The sequence below is a fragment of the Zonotrichia albicollis genome, chromosome 15 (genome assembly GCF_047830755.1).
Source record: "Zonotrichia albicollis isolate bZonAlb1 chromosome 15, bZonAlb1.hap1, whole genome shotgun sequence".
Classification (NCBI taxonomy): Eukaryota; Metazoa; Chordata; class Aves; order Passeriformes; family Passerellidae; genus Zonotrichia; species Zonotrichia albicollis.
In genome coordinates, this window is record NC_133833.1 from 1,699,399 (window position 1) to 1,719,564 (window position 20,166).

Sequence of the window (20,166 nt, forward strand, 5' to 3'; positions counted from 1 at the left end):
CCAATGTATCCCAGGAGTTCCGCTGCATCCCGAGAGCTCCACTGTATCCCAGGAATTCCCCATGTATCCCAAGAATTCCAATGCATCCCAAGAACTCCACTATATCCCAGGAATTTCACTGAATCCCAAGAATTTGCCTGTATCCCAGGAATTCCAATGTATCCCAAGAATTGCCCTGTATCCCAAGAGTTTTACTGCGTTCCAAGGATTTGCCAGTATCCCAGGAATTCCACTGAATCCCAAGAATTTTGCTGTATCCCAAGAACTCCACTGTATCCCAGGAATTTCACTGAATCCCAAGAATTTGCCTGTATCCCAGGAATTCCAATGTATCCCAAGAATTCCCCTGTATCCCAAGAGTTCTACTGCGTTCCAAGAATTTGCCAGTATCCCAGGAATTCCACTGAATCCCAAGAATTTTCCCCTGTATCCCAAGAACTCCACTGTATCCCAGGAATTCCACTGAATCCCAAGAATTTGCCTGTATCCCAGGAATTCCAATGTATCCCAAGAACTCCGTTGCATCCCAGGAATTCCAATTTATCCCAAGAGTTCCACTGCATCCCAAGAATTTGCCAGTATCCCAGGAATTCCACTGAATCCCAGCACATCCCCTGTGTCCCAGGAGTTGCCCTGCAGGGAGGTCTGGAGGGACAGAACCCCTTGGATTTGGATTTCCATCCCCTGCCCTGGATTTGGTTCCTGAGGCAGCTGATCCAGGCAGAGCAGGAGGGGTGCCCTTGCCTCAGGCTGCCCCCATCCCCATCCCTCAGGATTTCTGCTCTTTCCAGCTCCAGCTGGGCTGGTTTTGGTTTTGGGGGGTCCCCACAAGGGGCTGCACTTGGCTCCTGAAGCTGAGGGATGTGCGGGGTAAGGAATCCAAACTGGAGGTGCTGGCCAAAAGCTGCAAAGCCTGAGCTCATCCCTTTGCTGGGGCCAGATTTCTGCAGAAAAAAGGAGCAGGGGCTGTGCTCGGGGCTGGGACACAGCCCTGGCTGGCTGGGTGCTGTGGGGAAATAAGTTTTATTAAAAATAAACAAATATTTTAAATAAAAAAATAAAAAAAATAAAAAAATATTTTATTTTATTAAAATAATAATATTTTGGGGGGAAATAAGTGTTCTGGGAGATGCTGTGGTCAGTTCTGCCTCGAGTACAGACAAACCCATTCGTGGGGCTGCCTTTGCTCAGGGACCAGGTGGGTAATGCAAAGAGATGGAAGAACACGATGTGTAGCTCCGGGAGATCTGATTGCAGGGTGAGACTGATGTGCAATATCACTGTTTGTCAGATGTTACTGCCATTGTCTGTACATTAAACCACACAGACAGGAGATGGAAGGAAATGTGTAAGTGCTGAAGGTCTGGACAAGTGATAGATGGAGCTTTGAGAGAGTAAAGTGAAAGGGGGGAATCCTGCAGCTGGAAAGCGACTGTCCTTGGTGCCAAAGCCACCCCAACACCCCCAGCCAGGCCAGCAGCAGCACCAGGGACCCAGATTCACCTCTGGACAGAAGATTTTCTCTCCTGATCCTTCCCCCCAGTAAAATTCAAAAGCATCACGTGGTTCCTTATTTAATATTTACATTTTTAATTTGGGGAGGGCTGAGTGCTCCTGATGGGCTGAGGACAGGTGCCAGGGACCTGCAGTGGGACAGCCTGAGCCTGCAGCAGCTCCAGCAGGAACTATTCTGGCTGAAAAACCTCCCCAAAACCCCCCCAAAAACCCCAAAGAGAAAGCAGCAAAGGGGATTTCTGAGGAAGGGAAAGGGCAAAGGAGCTGTCAGATGTGGCACGTCCTGCTGGGCAGTGCCAGGGTGGCCAGGACAGGAGGTGACACAATGGAAACATTCATTGCTGCTCACATGGGACAGGCAGGACAGAAAGGAGATTATTGCTGGCTGCTGCAGCAGGGATTTGCTGTTTGCTGCTGCTGTGTTTTTGTGTTTGCAGCTTCCCGTGTGGAAATGCTCTTTCCCTTCCACCTCCACCCACCAGCCCAGTGCATTTCAGGGCCATTTCCCAAACATATGGTGCATCCATCACAGACATAAAGGCTGCTATATTTAAAATATTACAAAAGAAAAGCCAGGAGCTGACTTTTTTTTTTTTTTTTTTAAACTAGGCCAGCCTGTGAGAGAGGGAGAAACGTGGGGATTTAGGATTTTCTGTGCCAGATCAGAGCAGCAGCCCCGTGGGATGAGGCAGAGCCAGGCTGGCACCTCGCCACCCTGCAGCAGACTGTTGCTTCCAGAGTCTGGGAACAATTTTGGGAGAAGGATTTGCCTGCTCTGTCCCTGCCTGCACCTCCAGGAGGCTGAGCCCAGCCTTGCTGAGGTGCAGAGCTCCAGAGCAGAGTGCTCTGAGCTCCTTCCTCCATGGTTCCCCTGGGGTTGAGAATCTCCTGAATTCCCTCTCACTGATCTCTGTGTGTGCTCAGTGTGATATAAGTTACAATATAATATTATTATATTATATATCATCATATTCTATATATTATATATAATATATATTATAATATATGACATATCACATATCACATATCACATATGATATATAATATATGATATATAATATATGATATATAATATATAATATATAACATGTAATATATAACATATAATATATAGCATATAACATATAACATGTGATATGATATATGATATATGATATGTTATTATATTATATATGATCTATGATATATTATTATATTGTATATGTGATATATGCTACAATATATATTATTATACTATATATTATTATATTATATATACAATAATTCGTGCTAAAAGAAATTCAAACCACACCATTTTGTGTACCAAGCCAGTGTCGGGCAACAAGCAGTAATAGTGATAAAGAATGGAGATCCCAACACCAGGAGGACACTGGCTCCAGGGATGGATATTTCAAGGGATTATTTTCCATCTGACAAGGCCCCAGCAGGAGGTATTTGATAGGCATCATCAGAAGTTTCTCCTGGGAAGTTTTCACCTGACAGGATTCCAGGAATTATCCACTGGGAAATGTGGCAGCAGGAAAGTAAAAATTACAATAATATGCTAAAGAATATGCTAAAAACTACAATGATATGCTAAAATATGCTAAAGAAGAGCCCCCTTCCATTGCCCAAAAGACTGTATAAAACAGAAGACCCCTTAGAAATGACATTTGGAGACCCATGGGAACTTTGGTGCAATAGAGGCCAAATCCTGGGTATCCCCAACCCTGATCAACTGGTTTAGAGTCAAATCCCTTGTAGCTTTTTCCAAATTTATACTTTGATAATTTAATAAATTTCCTTAATTATTAAAGTGGAGTATTCATTTCTAACGCCCAGCACCATTTACCTGCCAGACAGACAAACTCCTGCCTGTTTTACAGAACCAGGGGCTCCTCCAGGTCCTTTCCCCCTTTGCAGAGTGCAGAGCACTCCCTTGTTTTATTTTAAACCCTATTCCTGTCGGCATTGTAGCTCCAACCTGGGAGTCTGCGTCAGAGCCAGGGAATGAGGGGTGGTGGATTTGCTATTTTTAACTCTTTCTGCTCCGGGGAGCCAGCTGAAACCAAATCCCCATCCAGAGGCACTGCACGGATATTAATGCACTGGGAATTCGGGCTGGGGGTGACAGCTGGCAGAGCAAGGCCTGGCGTCACCGAGGGGACAATGTCCCCAGAATAGGCTGCAGGGCTGGGGTATTTGTCACAGAGCCCTCTCCGTGCCACCAGCAGCCTGCAGCCCCATTCCAGGGGATGGGGGCAGAACTGCAGCAGGAGCTGCCCTGGCTGGTCCAGATTGCTCCAAGGGCTCCCAGAGCCTGCGAGGAGCTCGCTGGGACAACTGGGGGCTCTGTGAGACACAGGGAGGGCACTGCCACATCCCCTGGGGCCCTCCTGCACTGCCACATCCCCCTGGAACCCTAACCCTAACTCGGAGCCCTCCTGAGCCAAACTCCTGCAAATTATGGGGCTGGAAGAGGTGAAATCCACTCCTGCAGTTTCCTACCACAGAGTGACCCCAAAAACCCTGCAGAGCCCTCGGAGGGGAGCGGAGAGAGCCCCAGGGGCCCTGCAAACACCTGGATCCTCATCTGCTGTGATCCCCTCCCTAGTGCCAGGGATGGACTCAGCAGTGCCAGGGACACAGCAGGATGGAGTGGTCACTTGGGGAAAAAATGGGGAGATGAAATCAATCAGTAAATATATAATACATGCATTAAAAAAATACAATTAAAAAATAAAATACAATTTTAAAATAAACACAATTTAAATAAAGTTGTAATTGAAATAAATAGGATTTTTACAAGTAATAAAATAAATAAAAAATTAAAAAATAAAAAATAGATAAAATAATAAAAGTAACAAAATAAAAATTAAAATAAAACAATAAAATAAAAGCAAAATAAACAAAATAAAGTAAAAATTAAAATAAATCAAATAAAATAAGAAAACAAAAGTAATAAAATAAATAAAATAAAATAAATTAAAATAAATTAAAATAAATGGATAAAAATTAAAATAATAAATAAAATATAATAAAATAAAGTAAAACATAATAAAATAAAATTTAATAAAATAAAATAAAATAAAGTAAAATAAAATAAAGTAAAATAAAATAAAATAAAATAAAATAAGTTGCCCCAACAGCAAGCAGAGCCCAATTAAAGGCTGGAATCCCCTTCCAGCTCCAAAGCAAGCTGGTGGCACCTTGTCCTGCTGGTCACCTCTCCCTGCAGGGTGTCCCCACCCTCTGAGCCCTGCACCTGCACCAAGGCTGCACAGGGCACCACAGTGGCCCAGGGGGGCCAGGACTGCCCCCAGCCCAAGCCAGGCTCAGTTTCTCAATTTCCATCCCAAGCAAGCACTGCTGAAAGCCCCAGGTGGATTTTGGCGTCCCCCATGGCTGGGATGGCCCAGGGAGGAGTTCCTGCTCTGGGATGCTCTGCCTTGGCAAACCCCTCTCTGCTTTCAGGCTGTGTGAAAAGCAGAGCTGAGCTGGCCCAGCCCTGACATCTGCCCCAGGCAAGCAGCAGCACCCAGGCACAAGCAAATTTGGCACCTTGATGCCTGTTAAATGTGCATTTAATTGAGATTTATAGGGGAACTCGCAATAGCAATTGATTATCAAAATCAGATTATTTATGGGGGTTTAGCAGCTATACAGGAGATTAATGCTGGTTGCAGGATAAATCCTCAGTAAATGTATGTTTTCCCAGTAATCAGCTAATAACACATCAACCTAATTATCTCCTGAAAGGGGCGCAGCAATTCTGACACACACTGCAGGGAGATATTGCCATCTGCAAATCGCCACCAGAAGGCCACATCAGCTCTGCCTCCACACCCCAGGGACTCCCTGGGCTGCAGCAGCTCCTCTGTTCTCCTCAACTGGTGTTTGCTCATTAAAAAAAAATTTACAGAAGGTTTTATTGGCACGTCTGTGGCAGCAGTGAGGCTGTGCCACGCAGCCAGCCCTGCCCTGAGCTGCTCAGGGCCACCCCACGCTGTCCCCTCCTGTCTCCAGGGATGTCCCCAGGGAATGGCACCCCTGGGAGGGGCAGGAGGGGGTGCCCTGTCCCTGCCATGGCCAGGCTGGGCACAGAGCACGGCTGGGGATGCAGAGATGCTCTGGCAGTCACCATGGCAACCCCAGTACACAGCCAGGAGAACAAAGCTGCCAGCAGAGAAACAGCAGAGGGAAGAGAGAAGGAAGGTGGAGAAAGAAAAAGCAGGGAAGGCAAAAAGCCATGGAGCAAAAATGGGGCAGGAGGGAGCCATGGGGAGGGAAATCAGCTGTGCAGGAGGGTGGAGGCTGCTCCCCTTGGGATGACCTTCACAGAACCACCCTCTGAGTGCACCAGTGGGACATCCTCTGTGTCCTGCCACTGTCCCAGCACAGGATCCCTCCAGGACATGGCCTGTCCCCTGCCAGGGGGACTGGGACAGGAGGGGACAGTGCCAGAGAGCCCAGAGGAGCCTGGGGCAGCTCAGAGACCCTGGGGATGGAGGGATGATGGATGGATGGATGGATGGATGGATGGATGGATGGATGGATGGATGGATGGATGGCCCGACCAGGTGATCCAGCACCTCTCCCTGTCCCAGCACAGATGCTGGCTCAGTTCTGGGGCACAGCACAGCTCACACATCACAGCAGCTCAGAGCTCTCCCACTCTGCCCCAGTTCTGGCCCCAGGCACATTTCTCAGCCCAGCTGTGCCAGCTCCTTGTCCTGCTGCTTCCCCAGTGGAGCAGGGCTGCCTGAGCCCACTAAAAGGCATTTTAGGGGTCAGAACACAATCAATAACCAGTCCCAAATCCACAACTTTGACTGGCTGTGAAAGGAGCCTGGAACCAGGGGAAAACAAAGTCCAGAACAATTCATGCACAGCTCAGGGCTCCCCTGAACCCCAGAGCAGGGCCAGGGTGGGAGGCAGAGGTGCAGCCACCCATCCCTTGTACAGCAAGAACACATCCACATTCTCCACTCCTGCTTCTCCTCCCCACTTCAGAGGCAGAGAATCCAAAACCAGACGTCAGGGATGGGTAAGAAAGCAGCAGCTCCAACCTCTCTCAGCAGGAATGGAAAATAACATCCCACTTGGCTGTTTATCCTACAGAAATAACAAATCCAGAGGGAAGATCCCCTCTGCAGAGCAGCCCTGCCTGCAGCTGAGCAGGAATCAGACACAGCCTCTTGCTGTGAGAACAAGAACAGGCACACAGGTCCATGGAAACCTGGCAGGAGTGGCAGAAAAACAGAGAAAACACCCAGAAAAGGGCCTGGTGAGGCAACCCAGCCATTTTAGCACAGAGGAGATAAAAGGAACCACTGAGGTGAGTGGCACAGGTGCCAAGGAGCTGCTGGGGCAGGGATGGGCACCCAGGAAGCTGCTGCAGTGGGAGAGGAATCTCCATAGGTAAAACCACAGCTCTGCACCAGTGTGACCCTCCCAGGGGGGCTCCACAGCCCCCAGACCCACCCTGAGCCTCACCTGGGGACCTGAGGGCACCCAGCAAGAGGGGCCAATGGGGCAGGGCCACACCTGGCTGGGGATGGTGGGGACATGGCAGAACTGGCTCACCTGGAACTGTGAAACCCCCATGGCACACCAGGGGCTTGGCACAGATGGGATTCACAGAACTGACAGAATCACACAGAATTCACTGGGTTGGAAGAGACCCAGAAGAGCCCCAACACCTCAGCTAAACCCTGGCACCCAGTGCCACATCCAGGGATGCGAACTCCACCACCTCCCCGGTCCCAAAACTCCCAAAATTCACAGAATTCCCAGAATCACCAGGTTGGAAGAGACCTTCAAGATCATTGAGTCCATCCCAGCCCCAACACCCCTGAACTGAACCCTGGCCCCCAGTGCCACATCCAGGCTTTGTTAAACACACCCAGGGATGGGGACTCCACCACTTCCCTGGGCAGCCATTCCAGAACTTTATCACCCTTTCTGTAAAACACTTTGTCCTGATATCCAACCTAATATCCAAGCTCCCCAGCCCAGAATCCGAGGGCTGGGGGAGCAGACAGGGCTGGCTCTGCTGAGAGCCTTGGGTGCCTTTCATGGGGCTGGGGAACAAGAGCCCTCCTTCCACGGGCAGGCTGCAGGCGAGGGGCCAAGCCCTGGCACAGCTCCTGCAGCTCCTGGGCACAGACTGAGTGCTGCTGGTGCCTTCAGAATGGAGGCTGGACTGGTAAAGGAATAAATTTGGGATTTATTAAAGCCCTTCACAGGACACACCTTGGGCAGTGCCAGAGCCCGGCCGTGGCTCCACCCCAGATGGATCCTGGCCATAAAGTTCTCACACTTTGATAAGTTTGGGTCCATTTCCATGCTGGGGTTCAGTGTCCAATCCCAGCTCCAGGTGATGCAGTCCCACCCTCCCAGGTTGCTCCCCTCCATTCCCTGTTGTTTGCACTTTTGGGGCTGGAGCTGCAGCGGTGTCCTTGGTTGTGGGGCTGGAAAAGGATTGTTCTGTGGGGCTGAGCTGGGAGCAGAACTGCTGACACTTTACATGGAGTGCAGAGTCTGGAAAATAGGAAAGCTCAAACTGAAGGCATCACTTAAAACATGGGTGGGCTTAGCCCTCTCCATCCCACCTCTCCCCGTGGAAATAAATCCATCAGGGGACAGGGGAGCACCAAGACCTCTGGACCGAGCTGCGGGCACAGAACTGGAGCATTCCTCGTTAACAAAGCCATTCATGCAGCTCAGCTCAGCTCAGCTCACCCACGCAGGGCACGGCTGCCTTCCCCGCTGAGCTGTCCCTCCCAAGCCGAAGCGACAGTCTGTCCCCAAGAGCCTCTGGATGCCACTTCACCAGCTCCTCATTAGCGACAATTAACGGGCAATCAATGGGCCCGGCAGCGCTGGCACTTTCCGGGAACAAGTCCCCTTTCAGCAGGGGGAAAATGAGCGTGGCCTTTGATGTGCTTTTGGTTAAGCGAGCCAAAACCTGCCTGCCCAAATTGTGAATTGTGCCCCAAACTGGAGCCTGGCTGCCACCTGAGTGTCGCAGACATCTTTTATGGAAAATCCTTTCCTTAGTTAGGATTTTTCCTCCTGAGAAGCTGAGAGGCCTCAGGAACAAAATATAAACATTGATTATCTGCTGCTGTGGAATGCAACAGGCACATCTGTGACTGGCCCACATTGGTTGTTTCTAATTAATGGCCAATCACAGTCAGCTGGCTTGGACAGAGAGCTGAGCCACAAACCTTTGTGATCATTCTTTGCTATTCTATTCTTAGCCAGCCTTCTGATGAAGTCCTTTCTTCTATTCTTTTAGTATAGTTTTAATGTAATGTATATAATAAAATAATAAATCAGCCTTCTGAAACATGGAGTCAGATCCTCATCTCCTCCCTCATCCAAGAACCCCTGTGAACAACGTCACACCTGAGCAGCTCAGCCCAGGCAGAGAGAGCTGGGACTGCTGCAGTGTCACCATCCTTACCAGCTGCAGTGTCCCCATCCTGGCCAGTTCTCCCTCTGGACACCCAGGGGATGCTCCCAGCCAAGGAGGGAGCAGGGACCAGGGGTAGAATCATGGAATGGTTTGGGTTGGAAGGGACCTTAAAGCTCATCTCATTCCACCCCTGCCATGGCAGGGACACCTTGCACTATCCCAGGTGTCACCAAGCCCACCCAGCCTGGCCTTGGGCACTGCCAGGGATCCAGGGCTTGCCCACCCTCCCAGGGAAGAATTCCATCCCAATATCCCATCTGACCTCACTCCCTGGCAGTGTGCAGCCATGCCCTGTATGCTGCCACTGCATCCCTGCTAAATTCCCTCTCCACATCTCCTCAGGCACTGGAAGGTCACAGCTGGGTGATCCCAGAGCTCCTCTCTCCCAGGCCAGTGCTGGAGGCCAGAGCAGGCTGCAGCCCTGCAGGTGAGGAGGAGGAGGATGGACACTCCCCAGCCAGGAGGTGCTGCTGCCTCAGAGCCACCCCCAGCACCAGGCAGGGGCTCTGCAGCTCCACTGTGCCCTGCAGATGGGCACTGCCAACCCTCCAGAGCCTCTGCTTCCCTGGGCTCCTGTCTAGCTGAAAGGGATAAAAAAAGGATAAAAAAGACAAGAAAGCAAAGGGAGATGGCCTGGATGTGACAGGCTGGTGGCTGTGACACAGGAGCCTCGTTAGCAGCATTTTTTCCCTGCAGTTGGAGCAGGGGCAAAGCCAGGGAGAGTTTCCAGCTGCCTGCACCAAACCAAGGCTCCTGCACAGGGCTTTTCCTGCTAAGGGCAGAGCTGGGCTGGGCTGTGGCATCCCAGGGTTCAGCTGATGGCTCCTGACACATCCCCAGGATGGGAAACTCCTGTCACCCCTCCAGCAGCTCAAGGGCAGCATGTGAGCATGCTGTGCCTGCCAGGGGTTGAATTTGGGGGGTTTCACACCCCAAAGAGAGCTCACAGTGCCTTGTGCCACCCGATATTGGGGACAAGAGGGGATGTGGGGATCAGCACGGCCACAGCAGAGCCCAGCAGCTCTCCAGGGGATCCAGAGCAAGGATCTGGCACATCTCTGAGCTGACTAAGAGCCCTTTGTGCCCAGTGGCTGTGCTGTACCCAGGGAAGCCAAAGCAATTAGCATTTCTTGGAGACACTCTGGGAAACGCTCCCTGAGTGCTGGGGAGAGCTGCCACAAGCTCAGCACAGGGCACCTCAGGCTCCTTCCCCAGGGCACAGCCCAGATGGGGAATGGCACCTCAGGGCCCAGCAGCTCTCCCAGGGCACAGCCCAGGGGGGAAAGGGCACCTGAGGGAGATCCAGGGGTGATCCCATCCCTCAGCTGCAGCCTGCAGGGAGGGGATGAGCAGGGATGAGCAGTTTTTGGGGATGAGCCCTTTTTTGGGGACCTCAGGGTCCTGGCACTTTTTGGGGATGAGATGAACAGTTTGGGGATGAGCACTTATTGGGAATGAGCAGTTTTTTGGGGGGATGGGATGAGCCCTTTTTGGGGATGGGGCTGAGCACTTTCTTGGGGATGAGCCCCTTTTGGGGATGAGCCCCTTTTTTTGGGGATGGGGCTCAGCACTTTTTTTTGGGGATGAGCATTTTGGGGACGAGCACTTTTTGGGAACCTCAGGGTCCCAGCACTTTTTGGGGATGGGATGAGCAGTTTGGGGACGAGTACTTTTTTTGGGAGGGGATGAGCACTTTTTTGGGGGGGATGGGATGAGCACTATTTGGGGAGGGGATGGGCACTTTTTGGGGAGGGGGATCGCACTTTTTTGGGGGCTGGGATGGACACATTTTTGGGGATGAGATGAGCACTATTTGGGGATGGGGATTGGCACTTTTTGGGGATGGGGATTGGCACTTTTTTGGGGATGGGATGAGCCCTTTTTGGGGATGACCCCAGAGCAGCAGCTGCATGGCCAAGGCAGGGATTATTTTTAACAGCCACTTGTAGAATGCAGGGAGAGCCTGGGGGAGGCACAGCCCGAGCTGCTGCTCAGCCCAGCCCTGTCCCCAGCACGTGCAAGGCACGGATCCCCCAGACAGGCTTTTTATAGGGTTTCCTGCTCCTGCTGGGCACAGCTCAGCGTGGCCACGCCATCCCCTCCCTCTGCAGCCACTCACATGCCGTGCACCAGAGTCTTTCCATTCCCTCCCGAGCTGTTTCCTCTCCTCTCCTTATTAGGGATCCACCTACCTATCCATCTTCTCATTCTCTCTCCCCCCCTCTGGGGCTATTTTTAAGATGCCATAAAAGCTTTCAACGGGGAGCATCCTCAGGGAGGCAGGGGATTTTATGTGGAGCCCATCAGGAGGAGTCATCAGCAATAACTCACCACACAGGCACTGCCTTTTCTTGGTTTTTGTTTTTTTTTGAAAAGCAGGGGAGGGAGAACATCCACACATCCACACTCCATCCCTCAGCCAGCTCATCCAGCATCTCCTTTTGCAGAGGGGAAGGATCAGCCCAGCCCACTCCTCTCCTGGTGGGACAGACAGACAGACCAAGGGGTCCCTGACGCCCACAGGTACAGCCAGGACAGACAGACAGACCAAGGGGTCCCTGATGCCCACAGGCACAGCCTGGACAGACAGACCAAGGGGTCCCTGATGCCTACAGGCACAGCCTGGACAGACAGACAGACCAAGGGGTCCCTGATGCCACAGGCACAGCCTGGATGGACAGACAGACAGACCAAGGGCTCCCTGCTCCCACAGGCACAGCCTGGATGGACAGACAGACAGACCAAGGGCTCCCTGCTCCCACAGGCACAGCCTGGATGGACAGACGGACAGACCAAGGGCTCCCTGCTCCCACAGGCACAGCCTGGACAGACAGACAGACCAAGGGCTCCCTGCTCCCACAGGCACAGCCTGGATGGACAGACAGACCAAGGGCTCCCTGCTCCCACAGGCACAGCCAGGACAGACAGACAGACCAAGGGCTCCCTGATACCCACAGGCACAGCCTGGATGGACAGACAGACAGACCAAGGGCTCCTTGATGCCCACAGGCACAGCCTGGATGGACAGACAGACAGGACCAAGGGGTCCCTGATGCCCACAGGCACTGCAGCAGCCCCACAAGCCCCTCTTTGCCCCCCTCAATCTGGTTATTTCCTGTGGAACAGCTGCCACCCCTTTCTGCCCAAAAGTCTGGCCACAAACCCCAAGGACTCCCCACCCATGCCACCCACACCTGGCACAGCCTGGCAAGAGCCTAAAGCAGCTGGGACATCTGGAGAAGGATACCCACAGTGCCAGCTAGGTGTGGACATAGAGACCCCAGTGCCAGCCAGGTGTGGGCATATCTGTGCCAGCTGTCAGTGCCAGCCAGGTGTGGGCACACTGACCCCAGTGCCAGCCAGGTGTGGGCACAGGGGGCCCTGCAGGGGCTGCAGCTCCTGCTGTGCCTCAGGAAGGGGCTCCACACTCAGATTTTCTCCTCTGCAGCTCTGAGGGATTTGCTCAGGGCGTGCAGCAGAGCCACCCTGGGCCACCCCCCCAGCCTGTGCCCTCTGTGGCTGCCCTGGCAGCAGCTGGCACTGGCAGAGCCCCACATGTCCCAGCAGGAGCCTCTGGGCCAGGCCCAGACCCACCCAGTCCCCAGGGGGGTTCAGAAATAGCTCCCATTCTGCAGCAGGAGCAGTCCCTGGAAGTGTCCAAGGCCAGCTCGGGCAGGGCCTGGAGCACCCTGCTCTGTGCAAGGCGTCCCTGCCATGCCAGGGGTGCTGCAAGAGCTTGGAGGGCCCTTCCAGCCCTGGCCATCCTGAAATTCCACACAAAAATTCCACACAAAAATGCCACACAAAAATTCCACACAAAAATTCCACACAAAAATTCCACACAAAAAGAAAAAAAAAAAATCCAGACAAAAAAAAATTTAAAAACTCCAAAAATAAATCCTAAAAATATTCCAAAAATAAATCCAAACATATTCCAAAAATAAATAAAAAAAAATTCCAAAAATAAATCCAAAAAATGAATTTAAAAAATTCAAAATATATACAAAAATAAATTAAAAAATCAAAATATATTCAAAAAATAAATTAAAAAAATTCAAAATATCCCCAAAAATATTCCCAATAAGGGCTGGCAGCCCAGCACAGCAGGGATGTTGGGAAGGACAGGCCAGGGGCTCTCACAAGGGAGGTGTTTCTGAGGGGGGCTGTTCCACAGGGCCTGGCAGGAGATTTGGGAGCCCCCAGCAAGCCCTGCTCTACCTTTGGCTGTGTGATCCTGCTGGGAAACACTCACACAGCTCCCTGCTCCAGGTCAAACCATGGCGCTCAAACTCAGCCTGGGTTCAGGAAGGGTTTTTGTGGCTGCCATTGGCACCAGCAAAGCTTCTCCTGCTCCCCAGCTCTCCAAATGTGCCACTCGATGCCAAGAAAATCCAGAAGCCAAGGGGATGGCTCCAAACCTCGAGCACCTGCTCCCCAGAGAAACCTTCCCACAAAATCCCCCAGCTCTGAGCCTTCCCCAGGGCTCAGGGAGAAGCTGATTCAAAATGGAAGCGCAGTAAAACGTCCATGAACAGAAAACCAATGATCCTTGGGGCTCTGCAGACCTTGCCAGGCCAGCAAGGGTAAGAAGAAAGGAAGGTCAGACAGGCTGGCTCAGGAAAGCACAGCAGCAGCTTCAGCTCCTTTTTCTTGCTGCTCCCGCCCCAGGCAGTGCACAGAGCTCATCAATCCCCAGGCCAGGGCTCATGGCTGATACTGATAAAGCCTCCACAGAACTGCACCTGAGCTGAAAAATGCACCCAGAAATGGGGGGCTATCAAACACCTGAGGCACCAGCAGATAAACGGCACCTGTGAGCTGAGCGTGCTCCTGGGGGAGATCACCTTGGGCCTGAAAAACCTCAAACAGCCTTTGCTGAGAGCAGCAGTGCCCACGGGCCGTGGGGCTCACTGAATTCCAGCAGTGCCCATGGGCCGTGGGGCTCACTGAATTCCAGCAGTGCCCACGGGCTGTGGGGCTCAGTGAATTCCAGCAGTGCCCATAGGCCGTGGGGCTCAGTGAATTCCAGCAGTGCCCATAGGCCGTGGGGCTCAGTGAATCCCAGCAGTGCCCACGGGCTGTGGGGCTCAGGGAATTCCAGCAGTGCCCACGGGCCGTGGGGCACAGTGAATTCCAGCAGTGCCCACGGGCCGTGGGGCTCAGAGAATCCCAGCAGTGCCCACGGGCCGTGGGGCTCAGGGCATCCCAGCAGTGCCCACGGGCTGTGGGGCACAGTGAATTCCAGCTGCTCTGCTCCCCCAGGAATGCACTGAGCCCCCTGACACCAGAGGTGCTGGGCACAGGAGGACTTGGCACAGCCAAAATCCCTGTTCCAGACCCTGCCAGCCTTGCCACAACCAAAATCCCTGCTCCAGACCCTGCCATCCCTATCCCCAACCAAAATCCCTGCTCCAGACCCTGCCATCCCTATCCCCAACCAAAATCCCTGCTCCAGACCCTGCTATCCCTATCCCCAACCAAAATCCCTGCTCCAGTCCCTGCCATCCCTATCCCCAACCAAAATCCCTGTTCCAGACCCTGCCATCCCTATCCACAACCAAAATCCCTGCTCCAGACCCTGCCATCCCTATCCCCAACCAAAATCCCTGTTCCAGACCCTGCCATCCCTATCCACAACCAAAATCCCTGCTCCAGACCCTGCCATCCCTATCCACAACCAAAATCCCTGCTCCAGTCCCTGCCATCCCTATCCACAACCAAAATCCCTGCTCCAGTCCCTGCCAGCCTTGCCCATAGCCTCAATCCCTGCTCCAGGCTTCCAATGCCCTGCCAGCCTTGCCCACAGCCACAATCTCTGCTCCAGACCCTGCCAGCCCTGCCCACAGCCACAATCCCCAAGCCTGAGGCACCTGTTCCTTCCCTCCCCATCCTGCAGAACTCCCCATCATTCCTCAGCCCAGCTCCTGCCATGACCACTCCACCCCCAGATGCTTTCTGGAGGTTCTGCAGCGCTCCCAGCTCAGTCTCTGACGAATTTCACCACTAAAAATACCCAATGAGGTGTTCCCAGCGCTTCGTGATGGCCCCAGCACGACGGGGCTGCAGGGTCTGCCAGGAGCTGGGTGGGATTTTCCTCCCTCCCTCCTTCCCAGCACAGGCAGCAGCACGTGGGCTCCTGTCCCCATCCCAGAGCTGTTATCCCGCTCAAGCAGGGCCAGTTGATGATTAGAAAATGTGCTTTTTGTTTGAGAGGAGCAGGCCAAGCCCTTGGAAGAATTCAGTGCTTCCATTGACCTTCCAGCACGCACTCCATGAGCCTGAGGGCTCCCGCTCTCCCAAGGGCCAGCTGCCAGGAATGAGGGTTTGAAAGAGGCTGGGTGAGAGGACAGAGCCCATCCACCAGCCCAGGGACAGAGCTGCTGCCTGGCATTGGAATTCTCTGGCAGCAAAGCAAATGCAATGGGTGATTGTGCCTCTGCTAGGCTGCCCAGGAGAACAGGGAGTGATTTGTGTCTGCTTGTTTGTCAGGGTGCTGAGAGGACTGACACGCAGGCAGGCGGTCTGGGAGTGCCCAAATTGTGGAAAACTCCCTGCTCATGGCATCAACAGGCTGATCCCTTGGGTTCCCTGCATCCCTGAGCATGGGAAACCCTCCCAGCTGGGTGGGGACAATCACCTGCCCCAGGAGCAGAGCTGCAGCTCCCAGAGATTCCTCTTTAATTACACAGCCCTTAATGGAGTTTGCTGGTAAACACCTTGTAGCCACATGTGCCTGCAGATTAGGGGGTAATCACGCTTAGAGGATCACGATCTGAGAGAAGCATGATTGAGGGAGGACAAAAATAACCAGGCAAACATGCTGCGTGCACCAGGGTCTGTCAGGAAACCTCACTCCCAAATGCTTCACTGCCCAGCCTTCCCTCTCTGAGCAGGGACAGGAATTTGAGAGGTGCCAGGGCTGGGGATGGCACTCTGCACTTGGCATCCCAAACATGCTTTGGGATCTCTGTGTCCCACCAGGCTCCCACTGCTCCAAGGATGGGGATAAATGGCTCAGCCCACCCTCAGCTGGTTTGCCATCACATTCTGGCCATTTTCCCCACCTTGGGGACAGGAGGGAGTCTGGAAGATGCCAGGTGTGTGTGCCAGCCCCATCACTCAGTGCCACACTGATCCAGAGCTGCCCAACCCAGAGCTGGCCAGGGTGGCACCCCCAGGGGCTGGCATGTCCTGGGTGGGAGCCAGAACAAGCAGGGGCACCTTGGTGCTGCCCAGAGCAGTGCCCAGGCTGGCACAGCCCCTCTGTCTCACCCAGAACAAGCAGTGCCCAGGCTGGCACAGCCCCCGTGCCACCCCAGCAGGGATGGATGATGTGCAGATGCCACGGGTGACTCACAGCAGCACTCCAGGCACCTGCAGCACCCAGCTCTGCTGGCTCCCTCAGAGCAGCAGAAGGATCCTTCCCACTCACTCCAGGGGCTGAGATCCTCGGGGCAGGGGCAGCTTTAACCCTTTCAGCACAAACACAGCATCAGTCATGCCCAGGCTCCCAGGGAGGTGCTGCCTGCACGCAGAGCACATTCCACATTCCAAGGGCTGATTTTTAGGGATGTTCTCTTGGCCAAAGGTTTGTCCTACAGGCTGCCATGGGAATGCCAAGCAGCAGCACAGAGCTGTTTGCTAAGGTAGGGATCCATTTGTAAGCAATTAGTGAGAGACACTGATAGCCTAATGAGTGTAAACACCAGCACTGTGCCCTCCAAACCCTCACTGCCATCCCAGGAGCAGAGGCCACCTTCCCACCCTTCCACCCTCAAGGCCACCTGAGCTCCTCTGCAGCCCCAGGACAGGAATTTACACCTGGCATCAAGTGGTTTTATCACCCCAAATACACAATTTCCATCTGGCTTTGCCTTCCTCGTGGGACAGACGATGACATGGTGACACTGAAATCCAGGGTGCAAACCACTCCCTGTCCCCTCAGCAAGGCTCCTGTGCATGGAGCATCTCCAGGGATAAAGCCACAAATCCTGCCCAGAGCTCCTGGAGGCCTCTCAGATCTGCTCAGCAGCGTGGCTCAGCGCCAGCCATGGCCCACAGCCACAGGTTCCCTGCCTCACATCAGCCTCAGGCAGGGGAGAAGCGTGAACAAAACGCACCCAGAGCAGTGGGAAGCAGTGGTGGGAGCTCACAGATCAGATGGTGCCATTCTGTCCTCAGCTGTGCATCTCCTTGCTTTGCCAGCCCCAAAAATTTCAGCCCTGCAGGCACAGGAACACCTGGGCATCATAAATTTGTGCACAATCTGGCTTCTTCAGCCCTTGTCCTGGGGGGAAAAACAGCCAAAAAAAATCAAAGCAGCAATCCTGCCCATGCTGGGAGGGCTGGGAAGGGGCACCAAACTCCAGTGAGGCACCAGCAGAGGGGTGAAATGCCATGGTAGAGCAGTGCCAGGGGCATCACGGGGGTGAAACAGAAATGGCATTGGCACAAGGCTGCCAGGATTGGGGTTTTGTGCCGTGTGGATGGATTGGAGGGCAGAGATGGCACAGACACAAGGCTGCCAGGATTGGGGTTTTGTGCCTCGTGGATGGATTGGAGGGCTACAGGCTGGGGAGGGATGCCCAGAGCTGGGTGAGGCAGCTCTTGGCTGTGCTCACAGCAGTCCCAGAAGGAGCTGATGGCAGAGATGGCCCCACAGCCCAGCCTGGCTCACAGAGTGAGCTGGAACAGAGGTGAAGCAGCATTTGGGCTCCAAGCCCTGCTCAGAGCACTCCAGCTGTGGGAGAGCAATGGGAGCCCAAGAGGGCAGAGCCAGTGCCCAGCAGGGTTTGCACAGCCCTGGGGTGCTCCCAAAGCACCTCCAGTGACCCAAAATCACCAACCCCAGCACCCTGAGTGACCAGGGGATGTCACAGAGCTGCTACTTCAAATGGGGGAATGGCAACTCAGGCACAGACTGCAAAGCCCCAAAAGGCTGGGCAGGAGCCTTGGCACTGCTGAGTGACGTGCCCAGGGCCACAGAGCTGGGCAGGGGCAGAGGAGCAGCTCCCAAGGACTCCTGGCTGTGCCCAGGGGCCTCCTCTGTGTGGCAGGGCAGAGAAGGGGGCAGAGCAGGGGGTGTGGATCCCTGGCACCTCCATGGGCAGAGCAGGGGGCAGGCAGCAGGGTTCAGCTGCCTGGCACCTCCATGGGCAGAGCAGCAGTGTTTGGCTCCCTGGCACCTCCATGGGCAGGGTTTGGCTCCCTGGCACCTCCATGGGCAGGGTTCGGATCCCTGGCACCTCCATGGGCAGGCAGCAGGGTTCAGCTCCCTGGCACCTCCATGGGCAGGTTTGGCTCCCTGGCACCTCCATGGGCGTGGGAGGCCACAGCCGAGGGAGTTTTGCAGCACCATCAGATAGCTGGAACACAGCAGTGCCATAAGCAGCCCTTATCTCCAGCAGCAGCCCGGGCTGCTGTGAAGAGCTGGGAAGGAATCCCAAAAGGAACCAACAGGCGTTTGCCAAAAGCGGCCCGGAGGAAGCTCAGCAGTCCCACCTGAGCAGGGAGATGCCAGCAGGGCCGAGCACAGAGCCGGGCTGCTCCCCCCGAGGAGCAGAGGGAGGACCCTTTGTTATCAGGCATCCTGCAGCCTCGGAAAGGATCAGTCCCTATTGTTTCCCACCCCGGCTGCCCCGGGAGGAGGGGGCTCCTCGCCGCTGCCCCAGGTGTGGCTCGGGCACAGGGCACCTGCAAAGTTTCCTCGCCTCTGACACAGCCCGACAGAGCTGGAATCACCTGTTCTGTTGGCTCGCAGCGTGCCAAGGCATTTTTCACGGTGTTTTGCTCGGGAACCACCCCAAGCCCTCGGATTGAGAAACCTCAGCACGCCAGTGCAATGGAGAAGTTGCTGCTCTGCTGTTCCGTGCCTGGGGGAGGGCCCTGCTCCCCACACAGCTCCAGCACCCACGGCAGGGCCAGGGGGGCTCCCCTGGAGGGGCCAGGCCAGCAGGAAGCCCCTCAGGTGGCCACCAGCACCAACTCCTTCACCAGGGACTTACAGACGGGGATCAAAGCCGTGCCAGCGAGGTGGGCACAGCTGTCACACAGCACGCCAGGCAGGAAAAGAAATTGATTGTGACTTGCTCAGCCCTGATCAATCCTCCCAGACTTTCCAGCAAGGGCACGGAATCCAAAGTGAGCAGCCTGGTGCCAGTTCTCATCTTATGCAGCGCATTTCCGAGCTCTGCTTCTTTAGAAATTCATCCACAGCGCATGAGTGCCTCCGTCCCTGTCTCACACGCACAATAGCAACACCCACATCCCCAGCTGCAGAAGCTTTGGGGGCTTTTATTTTTTTTCCCCAGGATTGCACCTGTGCTTCGCTCAGGTTTCTGGGTGTCTCCTCACCCTTCTCCTCCTCCCCTCGCATCCATTTCTGCCCAGGCAGAGGCAGCAGCAAGTGAGGCTGTGCCTGTCAGAGCGCTCCTGGCTGCCTCTCACCATGTTGCGTATCGACATTTCAGTCGATGCTCTGCCCTCCAAAACCCCAGAAATCCAAGCCAAGAAAAGTACTCCGTGGAGATAAGCACCGCGGCTCAGCCCACATCAAACACGGCCGAGCCAGAGCCTGTCAGAGAGCAGGCGAGCAGGAAAATAACCCAAAATCCATCCCACTGGGCTTGTCAGCGCTGCTATGACATTTTCTTTCCAATTGCTCCCAGCCAGCTCGGTGCGGTATCAGCCCCACTCCCTCAGCCAAGGCGAGAGGACGCCGTACTCACTGCTGGTGCTCATCCTGCCGCTCCTTGCCCGTCCTTCTCACCCAACAAAGGGGCCAAGATGCTCCTTAAATCCGCTTCTCGTGCCGCTCCCCGGCCGCGGGAGGAGGCTGCCGCTCTCCCTCTCCCCGGAGAATATTCCCGTGCGATCCGCCGCCTATCGCATCCCCCGGCGCTGTCCCCGGCGCCGTCCCCGCGGCCGGCGGATGCCAAGGTCACGGCCGGCGGGGAGGGGACGGGACCGGCCCGGGGGAGGGTCCCGGCCCGGGGGAGGGTCCCGGCGGAGCGGCGGGGGCCGGCCGGAGCTCGGCCATGCACTGCGGAGCGCGGCCGCGGCCGCCCGCTTATAGCGGCTGGGAGCGGCGGCGGGGCCGCGCAGCACCGGGACCGCCCCGGCAGCACCGCCCCGGCACCGCCCCGGCCCAGCGACACCGCCCCGGTACCCCCCGGCACCTCCCCGGCACC

The 20,166-nt window shown here is 54.4% G+C and overlaps 1 protein-coding gene across 7 annotated transcripts in view; it reads right to left on the bottom strand.

Annotated features, from left to right (window-relative positions):
- The window catches only part of ABLIM3 (actin binding LIM protein family member 3), a 44,542-nt gene extending 24,376 nt beyond the window's left edge, over window positions 1–20,166 (bottom strand). The window contains exon 1 of one of the 7 annotated variants that reach the window (XM_074552106.1): window positions 19,705–20,166. In XM_074552106.1, coding sequence (XP_074408207.1) covers window positions 19,705–19,717 — 13 coding nt within the window. In that variant the 5' untranslated portion in view covers window positions 19,718–20,166. The remainder of the gene's footprint in view (window positions 1–19,704) is intronic. The other 6 variants (XM_074552105.1, XM_074552102.1, XM_074552103.1 and 3 more) reach the window with 6 other exon arrangements.